The sequence below is a fragment of the Idiotropiscis lumnitzeri genome, chromosome 3, assembly GCF_059441095.1.
Source record: "Idiotropiscis lumnitzeri isolate Australia: NSW breed Sydney's pygmy pipehorse chromosome 3, RoL_Ilum_1.0, whole genome shotgun sequence".
Taxonomy (NCBI): Eukaryota; Metazoa; Chordata; class Actinopteri; order Syngnathiformes; family Syngnathidae; genus Idiotropiscis; species Idiotropiscis lumnitzeri.
Window position 1 is genome coordinate 21,807,115 of NC_142393.1, and position 13,985 is coordinate 21,821,099.

Sequence of the window (13,985 nt, forward strand, 5' to 3'; positions counted from 1 at the left end):
AACACCTAGTTCAAGTTCCCACTGGGCCTTGCAACACTGCTGGAGTTTGGCGCTTGAGGGCAGTTTTGAGAAAGAAAAATGCCTGTAAAGATGTCTCCATTTCGATCGTATTCAAGAACCAAAGAACGCTATTGGAACAGCCTTTGAATTAAATATACTTCATATTCGGTGATTTTGCATCCAGTAAATATCTGTTTCAAGCTTCGCAAAAAATAGTAGTTGAAAAATGTGATTAATTGCGATTAATCATGGAATTTATTTGTGATTGATCAGTTTAAAAAAATAAAATAATCACTTGACAGCACTAGTATTTATATTTTCATTCTTTCCATCACGCAACTGGCCACAAGCACACGTGAAGTTGTGCCACCTAGTGGGAAAAGAGCGTCAACCATAACGATGCTTCCATTCTTTGACAAAGAAATGTTGCCATTCTCGAAATTTCAGGATCAACCTTAAGTCCAAAACAGGTAAACTTAATTTTAACTTTGAATACACATCCAACTGTTCAATGTTGAAGTACTTTTTGCTCAAGTTACTTTACTGAACAGCAACGCTGTGTTGCTTTTTCTTCTCATTATTATTATTATTATACTTAATGTAATTTATAAGGAGATCTGCTTTTATGCGATTCTATGACACTTTCTGTCTTTTTATGCAGACCCCCTATACAGAAAGAAATTATAAATGGGGGGGGCGTCACTCGCCTTCAAACTTGAGTGCTCACAATTATTTTCTGTCACTTAAACGTGGCAGTTCATTCTAAAATCTAAAAGACAAATGAAAAAAATGGTGTAGTTCTCTGTGCATTTATCCAACTGAAAAAGATTTAAGATCGTGTCTTGTTGTCCTGTGTGTTGGGTAAAAAAAATCTGAATGTCCATCCTAAATTAGCAACGGAGCTGCTCGCCTTTTCTGTAAATAACCATGTGCGAATGAATGACTCTGCGGAACCGCCACCATCCCCCTATCTTCGATTGGCTAACCGTTGCCTTCGTTCACTGGTTGGATTGGTTGAGTTAAATGATGACAGATCAAGATAGAGAGAAGAATAGAGGCTTGGCCTCCCCTCACAGCTTCCAATCCAGGACAGGCACGGCTGACTCTCCGGGCGGGCACATACACCCACTGCCCACCCATGACACCTTGTCTATTTTTATCTCCGTTACAACATGCTGATGACACTCTGTGACATTCTAAGATCAGTGGCCACTTCCTGACAAAAGCCTTGCTCCAACAAGGTACTCCTGAACAATTGTCAAGTGTCATCTCGGTCTCATGAGTCAGGACGAAGAGGGGCGTTTTGATATCAAATCTAATCGTAACAAGAAATGTATTGGCTTATTCACGGGTTAAATTAAATGCTGCCTTTTAAACAAACAAATGTGTCATTTTCAAAGTACTAATGCATGGTGTCCTAGTGTGCAGTGGTGTTTTTTTTTTTTTTTTTTTTTTTTGCTTGAGGCCAGTCAACTATTATCACATCGTCCCTGACAAATGCATGATATTTGGCATGAATATCTGAGAGGCTGCATCAGACAGCCTTTGGGAAAAGTATGGTTGTCACTTTCATAAGTGGTTTTGTAACTGATTTTGCTTAGATGAGAAGTAGTACAATTACACAAAGGTGGCAAAAAATTGTTTCCCATTTGGCCCGTAATGTACTAAGTATATAAAAAAATTTAGATTTGTGTGTAAAAATAAAAAAGCCCCATAAATGGGATTTGGTGCAAAAGTAGAAATTATTTCATATCATTGCTAACATACGTAGTCAAAGAAAGTGCAAATTAAGAGCACAATGAACACTGATTTCAGCAGAGAGACCTAAAACTATGCCAATGATTCCAGATTGAGGTCCCAAGCGAAAGGCATTACTTAAATAAATACTGTTTCCGTCATGACTTTTCTTAATGGACCCTAGTGGATACCTGAATTTCTCAGTGCTCTTGTTCGACAAACAAAGTATTTATTGTGAGCGTGAGCCCGATGATGTCAGGAGGATGTGAACATGTGATCAGCTGACCTTCTCAGTTAAACGCTGGATGATTCAGCAGCAGCAGCGCTGAGGTGAGTTTCTTCTTCTTTTCACGATTTTCTTTATTGAAAAGCATGGATTTTAACTTTAGACAAGAAAGTATAAAGTTGCTTTTTTGATACTTTTCTGGATAAATTACTTTTGGTTTAGTCAGCTTTTCAAGTTGGATTTTGATGTGTATTTTGTTAAACCATTTTGAAACAGTTTTGGAGAAACTTCTTTTTTAAATGTGTTTCAAAGTTCTTTTTACATTGCTGTTGAATTTGTTGAATTTCTCTCGTGATCAAGATTTTGTGGTTTTACCAAGCAGCGTTTCAAAATCAATACAATTGATAACAAATATATTGTTCTGCAACGCAATGTTCAAGTTTTTACAGTGGACTTGTTTTTTTACCTCCTCAGAGAGGTGACCTCACCATGGAGCGTAAACTGGATTTGTCTCGATTGACCGATGAAGAAGCGAAACATGTCTGGGAGGTGATTCAACGTGACTTCAACCTGCGGAAAAACGAGGAAGAACGACTCGGGTGGGTCTAATTGTCGATACTCACGGGAACCTTTAATGTTCATAAAATACTTGTTTTGGAATAAAATAGAAATTCTTTAATGTCTTTGTATGATGCAGATGTCATCAAATTGGGTTGTATCACAAATATTTTCTCACTGTGGTGTGAGGAAATCTAATTTAATAATGTGACACTGTATAAATTTGGAGTTTTAATGCGACTTATTGAATGTCTTCGGCCTGAAGTCATGTTACATGTTTTCATGCAAACAATCAAGAAATGCGAGCGTGAAAGCTGCAGTACATCATGACAGTCACACGGAGAGGCCACAAAGACGCTCTTGTTTCCACAGCAGACTCAAAATGCCATCCGACCTTGCACACACACACACACACACACCCACACACGCACTCACACACGCACGCAAGGAATTTATGAATGTAGGTGAGCCCACAAGTGATGAAAATGCTACTTCTGATGATAACATCTACAATTTCATTACCACATTCACAATTGCTATCATCACAAGCAGAATTGGATTTTTAGAGGCACAATTAGATTAGCGCAAGCACAATTTGATTTTCATGACTGATTTACTGTATGTCAGAATCTCAGTAGTTTTTCAGTCATGTGAAGTACAAGCTTGCAGGATATAAATGGTTATTTCCATTTTCAATTACCAACAACTCTCTCTCTCTCTCTCTCTCTCTATATATATATATATATATTTATTTATATATATACATTTGATTTATATTTATATATTCATTCATTTGGTCATCTATCTTTTTCTATTATTTACACTGTTGAATAAAGCTCAAGTTATTAAATAGGTCTTATGGCACGGTGGGCAACTTGTTAGCACAATGGCTTCACAGTGCAGAGGTTGTGGGTTTGATTCCGGCTCCGGCCTTCCTGTGTGGAGTTTGCATGTTCTCCCCGTGCCTGCGTGGGTTTCCTCCGGGTAGTCTGTTTTCCTCCCATATTCCAAAAACATGCATGACAGGTTGATTGAACACTCTAAATTGCCCTTAGGTGTGGGTGTGAACGCGGATTGTTGTTCGTCTTTGTGTGTCCTGCGATTGGCTGGCAACCAGTTCAGGGTGTACCCCGCTTACTGTCCGAAGATAGCTGGGATAGGCTCCAGCACCCCCCGCGACCCTGGTGAGGAGAAGCGGTACAGATGATGGATGGATGGATGGATGAAATTATTTTCATGATCGGAGTGAGGGGAGCTTTGCATACCACCTGCTCAGACGGATGCTCACCCGCTTGCCCCGTCACAACAAAACTTTGCACGCCATTGCAATGAAGTAATAATCTGCTGTTGCTTCCCAGCAAATTGAAGGACTCCATCCAAAAGGAGGACACTAAGCGTGAGCTGCTGGGCTCACAGAACAACTTGGCCGAGTCGCTGTGTATCCGCTGCCTGCAACCCTTTAAGTTCCTGGTGAACAGCAAGCGTCAGTGCCTGGACTGCCGCATGTTCACCTGCAAGTCATGCAGCCGCTATAACAAGAAGGAGCATGGATGGGTGTGTGACAACTGTCGCATGACCAGGTGAGCCACGATTGCGAGCATTTCCTGTACAGCTCAGTTCGACCACTCTCAATGGTGGGTTCACTCCTGCAGGGTTCTGAAGATCGGTACTGTGGGATGGTACCATGACAACATCCGTAACCGTTTTAAACGCTTCGGCAGTGCCAAGGTGATGAGGTCACTGTACAAGAGACTGAACGGAGACGGTGAGCACTGCGTGGGTGTGGTCTGTACAGTGTTTGTGATTGTATTCGATGACGCAGCGTTTCCTTGAGTTACGGCTTCAATTTGTAAAGCATTTGTATGCATGGAAATCAGCGTGGCGTTTGCAAGACTGCAAGGGAAGCTCAGAAAATGAGCACTATATAGTATTGCATGGCGGTCCTGCCTTTCAGCCGAGTCTTGGTTTTATTTGTTCGAACTTCTATTTTGAAAATCCTGCTTTTATTTTGGCGCGAGCAACATAAAGAAGGTAGTGTTGGGAGGTTGTGTGATATATGCAAGAAGAATAAGTTAGGCAGTTGAGAAAAACATGAAAAAAGATCAATAAAATCAATACACATAGTTTTCACGCTGCCAAACTTCATTTGATATTAAAAGCTACAAAAACAACCATCAGGAATTCTTGCCTCATGTCTCCAGAGTTTAGCTCGCTGTTTTAGGTCAAGCTAAGCCCTTCCATTTTAGGGAGGATAGTACACTGACATTTAAACTTTAAATATCAGGGGGGAAAAACCCTGAACATGAATCATATTCTGACCCACTGCAGTCAGTCATCTGAGCTCATGCGACACTTATGTGAGATGATACAATGGCTGTTGTGATTTGGTTGCGGCTGTGCCACAGGTCTGGAAAATATTTCCACGTACCCTACTGCAATGAGCTCACGCGTACCCCTGGTTGGGAAACTTTGATTATAGAGGATAAAGAATATATGCCTGTGCGTATTGTTGTATGTCTACATGCGTTGCTTCAACCTTTGTGTTCAATGATCTCTTGATTGAAAGGTGATACTGCCAAGTAGATGCTAGATGCTATTTGTGAGCCCGGCTGTAGTGTTTTCCATTATATGTTTGCAGTAGCACTAAACTAGCAGACGTAAAGGCTCATGTGGTTGTTTCCTTTTTGAAGGACTGTTAACTAATTATATCAGCCCAACTGGCGCTTGTTGTGAAATGAGTTAAGTCACTGCTACCATGTATTCAGCGCTCGTTCCTCACGTTTGTGCTTGAAAGTCAAAGCAAATAAAATAAAACCGTTCAAAAGGCAGTTCGTATCTCAAGGCAACACCACACTGTAGCCGACAACAATTAGCATTTCTCAAGCAAACGTTACAATCAGGAGGCAGCGCGGTCGAAGGGTTGCTGGCATTTATGTGTCATAGTTGTGGGGTCCTGAGTTCAAAAGTCAGCTCCAGCCCTCCTGTGTAGACTTTGCATGCTCTCCCCTCGCTACAATGGTTCATGTTAACTTCATTTTGTGTGAGTGTGACAAGTTGTATCTGTAATGTGCCCTGCGAGTGACTAGCAACCAATCCAGATTTGACCCCGCCTCTCACATACTCAGTTGGAATAGGACCCAGCTCCCCCACAAACGAAATAGAGAATGGATTGGTGTTGCCATTGTCACTTTGATTCCCGCCCCCATGCAAATCTAGCTAATTGAATCGGCTGTAAGAATCTCGTGCCTTCTCCCACAAATGACCATCAAATCATCATGCTGACAGTTTTTAGTGAAATTATTATTTCCAATTAAAAACGAGCAAAGCATGTTCAAATGTAATTCTTAATGTGAACGTGATCAACCACGACCACTAAATTTAAACAGCGAATAAAGTCCTTTTTTTTTTGTGACAGGTGGACGAGATGACGACACTCAGAGCATGCCTGATGTCCGCAGCAGTGAGTCCATGAAATACATGCAATTCAATTTGACAAATATACAAAACCCAAAATGTTAACTTAATTGGCACGATGAAAACGATAATCTATGAAGACAAAGATTTGCCTCTTTTCAGTATGAGCAATACTGTTAATATTAAAAGTAATTGCTCGTTTGTTACGATGGTTCTATTCAGAGCATCTATTGAATTATCCAACATTGTTAACATTCGTTGGCATGCAGATGTTTAACTTAATTCAATTGTGCTTTGCACATTGCGCTTAATCTCCTTTTATTAAGTGTGAAATGATGCCATACTTTGGACAATTTTTGTGTTAGACTCCTCTTACTTTCTTACTTCCTGCCTACTTATTGCTACATTAGTCTGCAGCAACAGTGCATGTGGAAAAATAATCACAACAAAATAAATGGATGAAAATGATAAAAAGCAACGTACCAAACCCGTAATAAGTGACCACAATATAGCAAATTACGACTGTACTCATACTATAGAGAAGGTAAAAAAAATAAATAAAAATCTTAACTAAGCAATGTCATCCTGGAAATAGACAACAATTGGTCATAAGTTTTTTTGATATTCTAAAAAATGCACTCTGATTTCATTAGTTGTGTACAACGCCGGCACAACCTCAACTTAAAATTTAAATAATTTTGTTTTGCAGACCACTACAATGCTAACGACGATGATCAAGGAGAAATTGAGGCACAACGATACAAATTGGTAAAAGAAAGAAGGAAAATATTTTTAAAAAACAATGACATGTTGTTGTTGTTTTGTTTTGTTTTTTAAACACAAATTGTCTTTTAGATGCGTAAAAATAAACGCCTGTTGTCAGTTCATCCTTTCGACTTTGACACGGAGGACTATTTCCCCCATTCACGGCGCTCGTCAGTGCAGGTAACACATACAAATGTTTTGCACTTATGACAAAGCCTCAAACATACACACACACACACACACGCACCCCCACACGCACACACACAAAGCCGAGTTACAGCAGGTAAAACACGCACAAACACACATTCAATGGTCAACAGCAAATTTTAATCAAATATGCCTTCATGTTTCCCCAATGTATTATTATGCTGAATTAAAACATATATTTATTTTTTCTAGCACATCATTCTTTTGAGATATTTTCATTATTTGTCTTATCTATGAAAAAAAAAATAAGCGATCCGGATTTTACGTTTGTAATTATTGCTCTGTTAACTGTTGCAGACCCTACCCGTCGTGAGGGCAGATACAGAATCCAAAATTTAATCTAGAAAGGTTTACGTGCGTCACTGATTAAACTATGTCGTAACAATTTGTTGACCAGTGTTATGTATTATGTGTAACCCATTTCGCACATTGAAAGACGATTTTGCCTCAACCAACCAGAGAATGGAAACATGCTGATGAGCTGGTTTGGTCAATCTGAAATCTGATTGGTTATGGAGTTAATTCTGCTGGAAAAGTTTTTTTTATAATGGCAGCTCCAAAAAAAAAAAAAGATACTATATTAACTAATTTACATGTTGGAGACAGAGTGGATGCCCTGAGGTAAATCATTTTCACATTTAGTATTTTGGTCATACTCGGTTTTGTTACCTTTTTGGCAGGGGGTCTATCACATTTTCAGACAAATATTCTCCCCTATGCTTTGCCACCATGGAATGTTTTCTCCAATGAAAATATCTGGTTGCAGCCGTTTCTGTGTCATATCTCAGCAAATTCAGGAGGATCGAGCTTACAGGAATGACGGTGAATACGACTTGAACCAACAACGAATGAATCGCAGGAGAAGTTTGGATCGTTTCGCAATGAGAAATGGTGCAAATGAACTCCAACAATACATTTGCATTATGGAAGTGTTTAATGATTTTAACTGATGATGACATTTCTTCTCCGCTCCAGATGATTATGGTGAGAATCGGATGGTTCGGACTCGATCATTGTCCAAGATCAGCTCGATGGCTCGTCAGCAGTACATCGACACGTCAGATGAGGAGGAGTGTCAGCGGTTCCCACCCATGTACCAGCCACCCCACCACCGCCGTCGCAACAGCCGGGCATCATCCCAGGAGAATCTTGGCCAAAACCCTCCAGTAAGACAATCACCATGTTGCTCACTAGGTTTGGGCATCATTTGAATTTGGACAATTACGGTTCTTTGACTTGCATATGGTTTCTGTCCATTCTGGAGTCCAATCGTATAAAAATGTTTTTTAAAAAGCTGCTTGAATCTTGCCTGTTATATTTCTTTTGCTGCTGGTGTTGTTGGTGACACCAGCTAAGTCCAGAAGGAATTACTTACCTTTTTATCACCCGAATCATCAGTAGGGGTGGGCAATCCGTCAGCACAGACAGAAGGTCCAGCAGTGACGGACTCCTGTTTCGCTGACGACTGACAGCGTGTCTTCTTTTTTTTTGTTTGTGGTGGGGTTACACCGTGGTTCATTCTAGCCATCCATCCATTGTCTGTTTCGCTTCTCCTCACGATCCGGTTTATTGGCTAGTTGCAATTAGGGCTCTATTTTTGTTGCTAGTGCAAAACCTGCACAGCTTATGCCATAAATCTGTGTGAAGCGTGTTGGACCAAGGATTATTAATTTCACAGATGTGAGCAAGCCGGCTTATTTAAAAAAAAAAAAAAGTAGCTCCTCTCATTCCCTTTAAATGTGGCACACTCACATCTTGCATGGAGACATCGCTGTGTGGAGAAGGACGCAGCAATAAATTTTTATAATATTTAAAAATAAACCCCTTAAGTATTATGAATTGATAGAGAACAGCCATGTTTGTTGGGCGCCATGTTGGTCTCTTTGATAGGGAAAACTGGACTTAAAAAAAAAAAATCTGTGATATTTGATTCTTAGTATATAAAGATAGAAACCTGTTTCCAAAAGACTGTATTCGCCATGATACGACTTGGTTGTGATGTTTTTTGCATTTGTTTGGATTCCGCAGATTAACGAGTTGAACAAACGCATGTCAGCCATCGAGGGTGTGCTGAACCGTTTGGAGGAAAAGATGTCACCTGCTGACAAGGTGACACAGAAAGTCTTTCTTCAAAATAGTAGCTTCTCTGTGCAAGTTCTTTTCTTTGACATCCTCTTCGTCTTCTACTCTATCGCCAGTCTTCCGTCACATCCACTGTCCGTCGTCTGCCATGTCAATCTGACCTCTCATAGCTGATCCGTGATACCGCCCCACTTCCAACTTGTGCGTGAAATTCCTGAACAATATTTGGCAGGTGTCTGGGTCGTCAGGACAGAACGAGGAAGAGAAGCTGATGAAGAAGTTGAGCGAGTTGGCAGGGAACCTAGGGAACAAGCGCCTGTCATCAGATGACGAAGCGGACAAGAAGGCCTTTTCGGGACGAAAAGGCATCGGTGGTGGCAGGGCTGCGGCCACTTTGGACTCTATGAAAGACCTGAGCTCATCCAGCGACGACGTGCCAAGTGAAGCACAAAAGGTAAGATGACCACGCTCAATCAATCGCTGGGCAGGGCGGGAGGAGACCGGAAATGAATTGCCTGGTTTAAGATGAAAGGAGGGATTGAATCACAGAAATGTGGATATATTGTCAAACATCAAGCTTTCTGTGTGTAAGCTCATTTTCAATCTGCTTTTGCTTGTCCGCATAACAGAATCCAAGTCCCTTTATGTCCTAGCCAAATATTTTCTAAAAACAATGCCGAAGTCTGTCAAATGACTTTTTGTCTGCTTTTCAGCATGGGCTTTGCTTTTCACCTTGTCGTTCCTGGAATCAAAAAAATTATTGTGATCCGTCAATAAAAATGTTATACCTTATAGGTACATATTAAATATTAATTTAAATGGCTTTTGGATACTGTTCCAGACAGAACAAAAACTTTTCTCAGATATTCAACTCGCAATATGTTTCACACAAAAACCTTAATAAATTAAAAAAAATAAATAAATAAATATATATATATGTATATATATAAAAGTATATATACATATACGTATAAATATGTGTATATATATATATATATATATATATATATATATATATATATACAAACATTAAAAAACACAAATCCCTGCTTTTGAGTCAAAAAGTTCATGTTTCTGGGGGTCTTGTGGGTCGGATGTTGTGATGAAGCAGTCATTAACCTGGAAGGTAAAGCTCTCAATTTAACAGTTACTCCACTTGTAAGCGTTGGTCATGGGATTTGGATAATAAGAAAGTGGCAACATGCGTTGAGGAGCCCTAACTAGACCCAAAGTTGTTTTGAATTTAGCCGATACTGAGGTGATTCCAGTTTGCTGCGGGCATCCTTATCAGATAATAGGAGGAGGACTTGTGGTGTGCAGGTTTGGTGTTGTCCTGCTAACGTCTGTCCCTCTACATGACTTTCAGAGATCGACCGCCGCCGCCCTCTGTGACCTCACCACTGAGGCCCTGAGAACCATTAATGCCACAGAAAATGCGATGGTTGAGTTCGGCCTGGCAGAGCCGGTCGACAGAACCCACATGTTAGGGACTGATGCTAAACAAGCCGATGAGGCGTTCAGGCAACTTGAGGAAAATGTAAGCCTCCAGGAAATTGCACGCCTTCTTGCCTCTACTCCTCCTTCTTAATCTCTTTGTGTGTGAAGGTCAAGCTAAGTTTCTTTGTTTTTAGTATTGCTACAAGTCCTCCGCTATGGCAGTCATGTCCTGTCCTATTGTATTGATTATTAAAACAAAGACTAGCACTGAATCTCCATGCTCTGTTTTAGATTTGGTGGAAGTGTAAAAATCAGCATGAAAATCAGAATGAGGCTGCCAAAGGGAAAATGCTCGGAAATGCTCCAATGACACAGGACAAGCGCTTTAAAGAATAATGACATACTGTATACATATATACACTTCTTTAAGGCCAACAGATTTCTGTTCAGTTTCTTTGCGGTGTTGGTTGTATGTGACCTGTGAGGTTCCTCTTACACTCATCAAAAGGAAACTCTGACACACCCTAAAAAAACTCTCACACACGTAACAAATTTAAAGTTATGGTGTTTGGTCCCAGTGGCCCTTCTCCTCTCAACCCTGTTGACCTCAACCCAACCACCCCCTGGCATCTTATCTAAAACCAACAGTCTCAAACTTTGGGTTATAAACAGGACAGTGATTTTAAATCAGATCGTCAAATCAGTGCAGTTGTTCGATCCAGCTACTTTCATTGGGTGGCAAAGTGAAGAAGAAACAGTAAAGAAACAGGAATCCATACCTTTGTTACATCTTTGCTAAATTACCGCAATGCACTTTACTTTGGAGTCAGCCAGCCCTCGCTCAAGCGCCTCCAACTTGTGAAAAATGCTGCTGCTCGTCTTTTAACTGGAGCTCGGTAGGCGGCTCACATAGCCCCAATCTTGGCCTCTCTTCACTGGCCCCCAGTGCACTTTACAATCCGCTTTAAGATACTTCTGTTCGTCTTCAAATCTTTAAACGGCCTCGCCCCAGCGTACCTCTCTGAGCTCCTCCACCCCTACGCACCTGCCCGCTGCCTCAGGTCTGTGGACCAAATGCTGCTGGAGGTACCGAGGACTAAGCGCAGCCTCAGGGGGGATCGGGCCTTTTTTAGGGAATGACCTCCCATTAAATGTTACGCAAGCCCCCTCTCTGTCCATTTTTAAAACCTGTATGGAGACACGTTTTTATTCTTCAGCTTTCTACTCAACTGAGAGAGTCAACTGAGAGACTGTCGCTGTTCTGCTGTCCTTCTGGCATTTATTGTGTTTGTGTTTTAATTTGCGTTCTAATTTCCCGCTAATTTATATAACGCCTTATGGAAAGCGCTTTGTTACAGCTACAGCAGTTGTGAAATGTACTTTATAAATAAAGTTGCATTGTAATGTATTGTATTGTACTTTCACACTCACCAAAAAACTCTTACACCTCCAAAACACACACTCATCCAAAAACTCTCATACATGCCAAATTGACTCTCACGCTCCAAAAATTCTATATTTTTATAAAATAATGAAAATTATACATTTCTAATACTAACAAAAAAAGAACTCCCACTCTCAAACTCAACTGTTGAGATGACTTCAGTTTTTCAGGTTTGAGCTTCTATTTACAGTTACAATTTTTGACTCTCACACAAAATGTCTGACTCACACACAGAGAAATAGCTTTGCTAGTGAAAAAGTAAGTTTTTCATGGTGAGCGAGAGTTTTTTTTGCGTGTAGTTGTTCAGTGCGTGTGAATTTTTTTGTTCGTGTGAGAATCTTTTTTTTTAGTCTGCATGCCAGGATTTTCTTTGTCAGTGTGCGATACAAATATTATTATAGGCCTGTGCGACACTTCATAGAACATGCGTGTGTCACAGGTGTACGTCGCCGCCGGGCAGTCATACGAACTGGAAACAAAGCTGCGGCGACTCGAGCAAAGTGCCAAAAATCGCTTCGGCGGGACAACAGATTCTGAGCTTTCCGAGCTGGAGGATGTGGTGGCACTGACAGCCGCCAGGGTGCAGAGTGCTGAAAGTGAGGTAGGCGGGGCCACACACATCAACCAATCACGGGGTTTCTTGGATTCTCTCTTGTGTCTTAAGGTGCAAGAAATTGCAGTTATTACGAAATGTAAATCATGAAAATGGCATCTTACATATGACATGAATCTTTTCTCTTCAGGTATCCGATATTGAAAGTAAACTTGCAGTTCTGAGAGCTGTAGGATCGAAGAAGAAGGTAATGAATTAAATTTGATTATTTTGATGCATTATCATGGAACATAATTCTTGTTTTGATTTGTTTTAGGTTTCTGGATCACAGAGGAAGAAGTCTAGTCAAGAGCACGTTGCCAGTAAGGCTTCTTTGTTCTTGCAATTTCATTCATACATACTTTATATCGCTTGCGTCAGGCGGAATCCTCATTCCTCCAAAATCACCACTTTTCTGGAGACTCCCAAAACGACGTTTGCATCGCTTTAGATTGTCAGCGGTTTGTTCAAATAACACCCACATATATGGACTGACCAACACTATGGTCTTGGGAAAAAATTAAATTGACCAAATTCGTCCCAATGACATTGATATACAGTATTGTTTTTCTCTCCACAGAATCTGAAAGAAATGGAGCTGCTTGGAAATCCAACATCTCTTGAACCACGAAGTTGCTTCAAGTCTGTTAGGTCTCAAAGCTTTCAAATCTTTTTTTTCTATCCTAAAGTCTTTTCGAGGAAATAATTGAAATAAAATGATACAAATGCAATACATAGCTTATAAAATATCGTCAACATTTAGAAACTTTCCATTTTTGGGATGTGCAACTTTAAAATATGTTCAGATAACTTGAAAAAAATAAAAGCACTTGCTATGATCTATTAAAATCAGAATGCACACATACTCTCACCAACGGGGATGTATGTGAGTGCTGTCAAGTGATACATTTTTTTAACTAATTAATCACAAAAAATTCCATGATTAATCACGATTAATCACATTTTTCAACTACAATTTTTTGCGAAGCTTATAACAGATATTTACTTGAATAATATCTTGGAATTGATGCAAAATCACCAAATATGAAGTATATTTAATTTAAATGATAGCTTTCTTGGATTCTTGAATACGATCGAAATGGAGACATCTTTACAGACATTTATTTTCGAAACATTTCTCAAAACCTCCCACAAGCGCCACACTCCAGCAATGTTGGTTTGCAAGGCCCAGTGGTAACTTAAACACAGTGTTTTGTTCTGAGACGTGCTAAAAACAGCTAATATGGCACAATATTTGCAAAGTATGCAAATTATTTAAATCAAACTGAGTTAAAAAGTTTTTTAATGCTTTAATTTTGACGGCCCTAATATGTATGTATGTATATATATATATATATATATATATATATATATATATATATATATTGTGTATATATATATATATATATATTGTGTATATATATATGTATATATATATATGTATATATACATGTGTGTTTTTGTTTGTTTTTTTGGACTTAAATACACACTTTTTTTCCAAATGCAATTATGATTGCCATCAA

The 13,985-nt window shown here is 39.7% G+C and overlaps 1 protein-coding gene across 1 annotated transcript; it reads left to right on the forward strand.

Annotated features, from left to right (window-relative positions):
• Positions 1-2,050: 2,050 nt before the first annotated feature.
• Positions 2,051-12,913, forward strand: mlpha (melanophilin a). The gene is made up of 15 exons (XM_088289735.1): positions 2,051-2,067; positions 2,438-2,562; positions 3,880-4,101; positions 4,174-4,286; positions 5,937-5,981; positions 6,645-6,703; positions 6,791-6,880; positions 7,696-7,798; positions 7,883-8,073; positions 8,936-9,016; positions 9,222-9,443; positions 10,356-10,526; positions 12,310-12,471; positions 12,614-12,670; positions 12,740-12,913. The coding sequence occupies exons 2-15, from the start codon at positions 2,453-2,455 to the stop codon at positions 12,911-12,913; spliced, it is 1,800 nt and encodes a 599-aa protein (XP_088145861.1). The 5' UTR covers positions 2,051-2,067; positions 2,438-2,452.
• The last annotated feature ends 1,072 nt before the right edge of the window (positions 12,914-13,985 follow it).

What these genes read in the sequence shown, in the direction of transcription:
- mlpha (XM_088289735.1), top strand. Translation starts at nt 2,453, where the DNA reads ATGGAGCGTAAACTGGATTTGTCTCGATTGACCGATGAAGAAGCGAAA. An exon ending in AACGAGGAAGAACGACTCGG is followed by an intron (nt 2,563 to 3,879) that starts GTGGGTCTAATT and finishes GTTGCTTCCCAG; the next exon opens with CAAATTGAAGGACTCCATCC. An exon ending in AGGCACAACGATACAAATTG is followed by an intron (nt 6,704 to 6,790) that starts GTAAAAGAAAGA and finishes ATTGTCTTTTAG; the next exon opens with ATGCGTAAAAATAAACGCCT.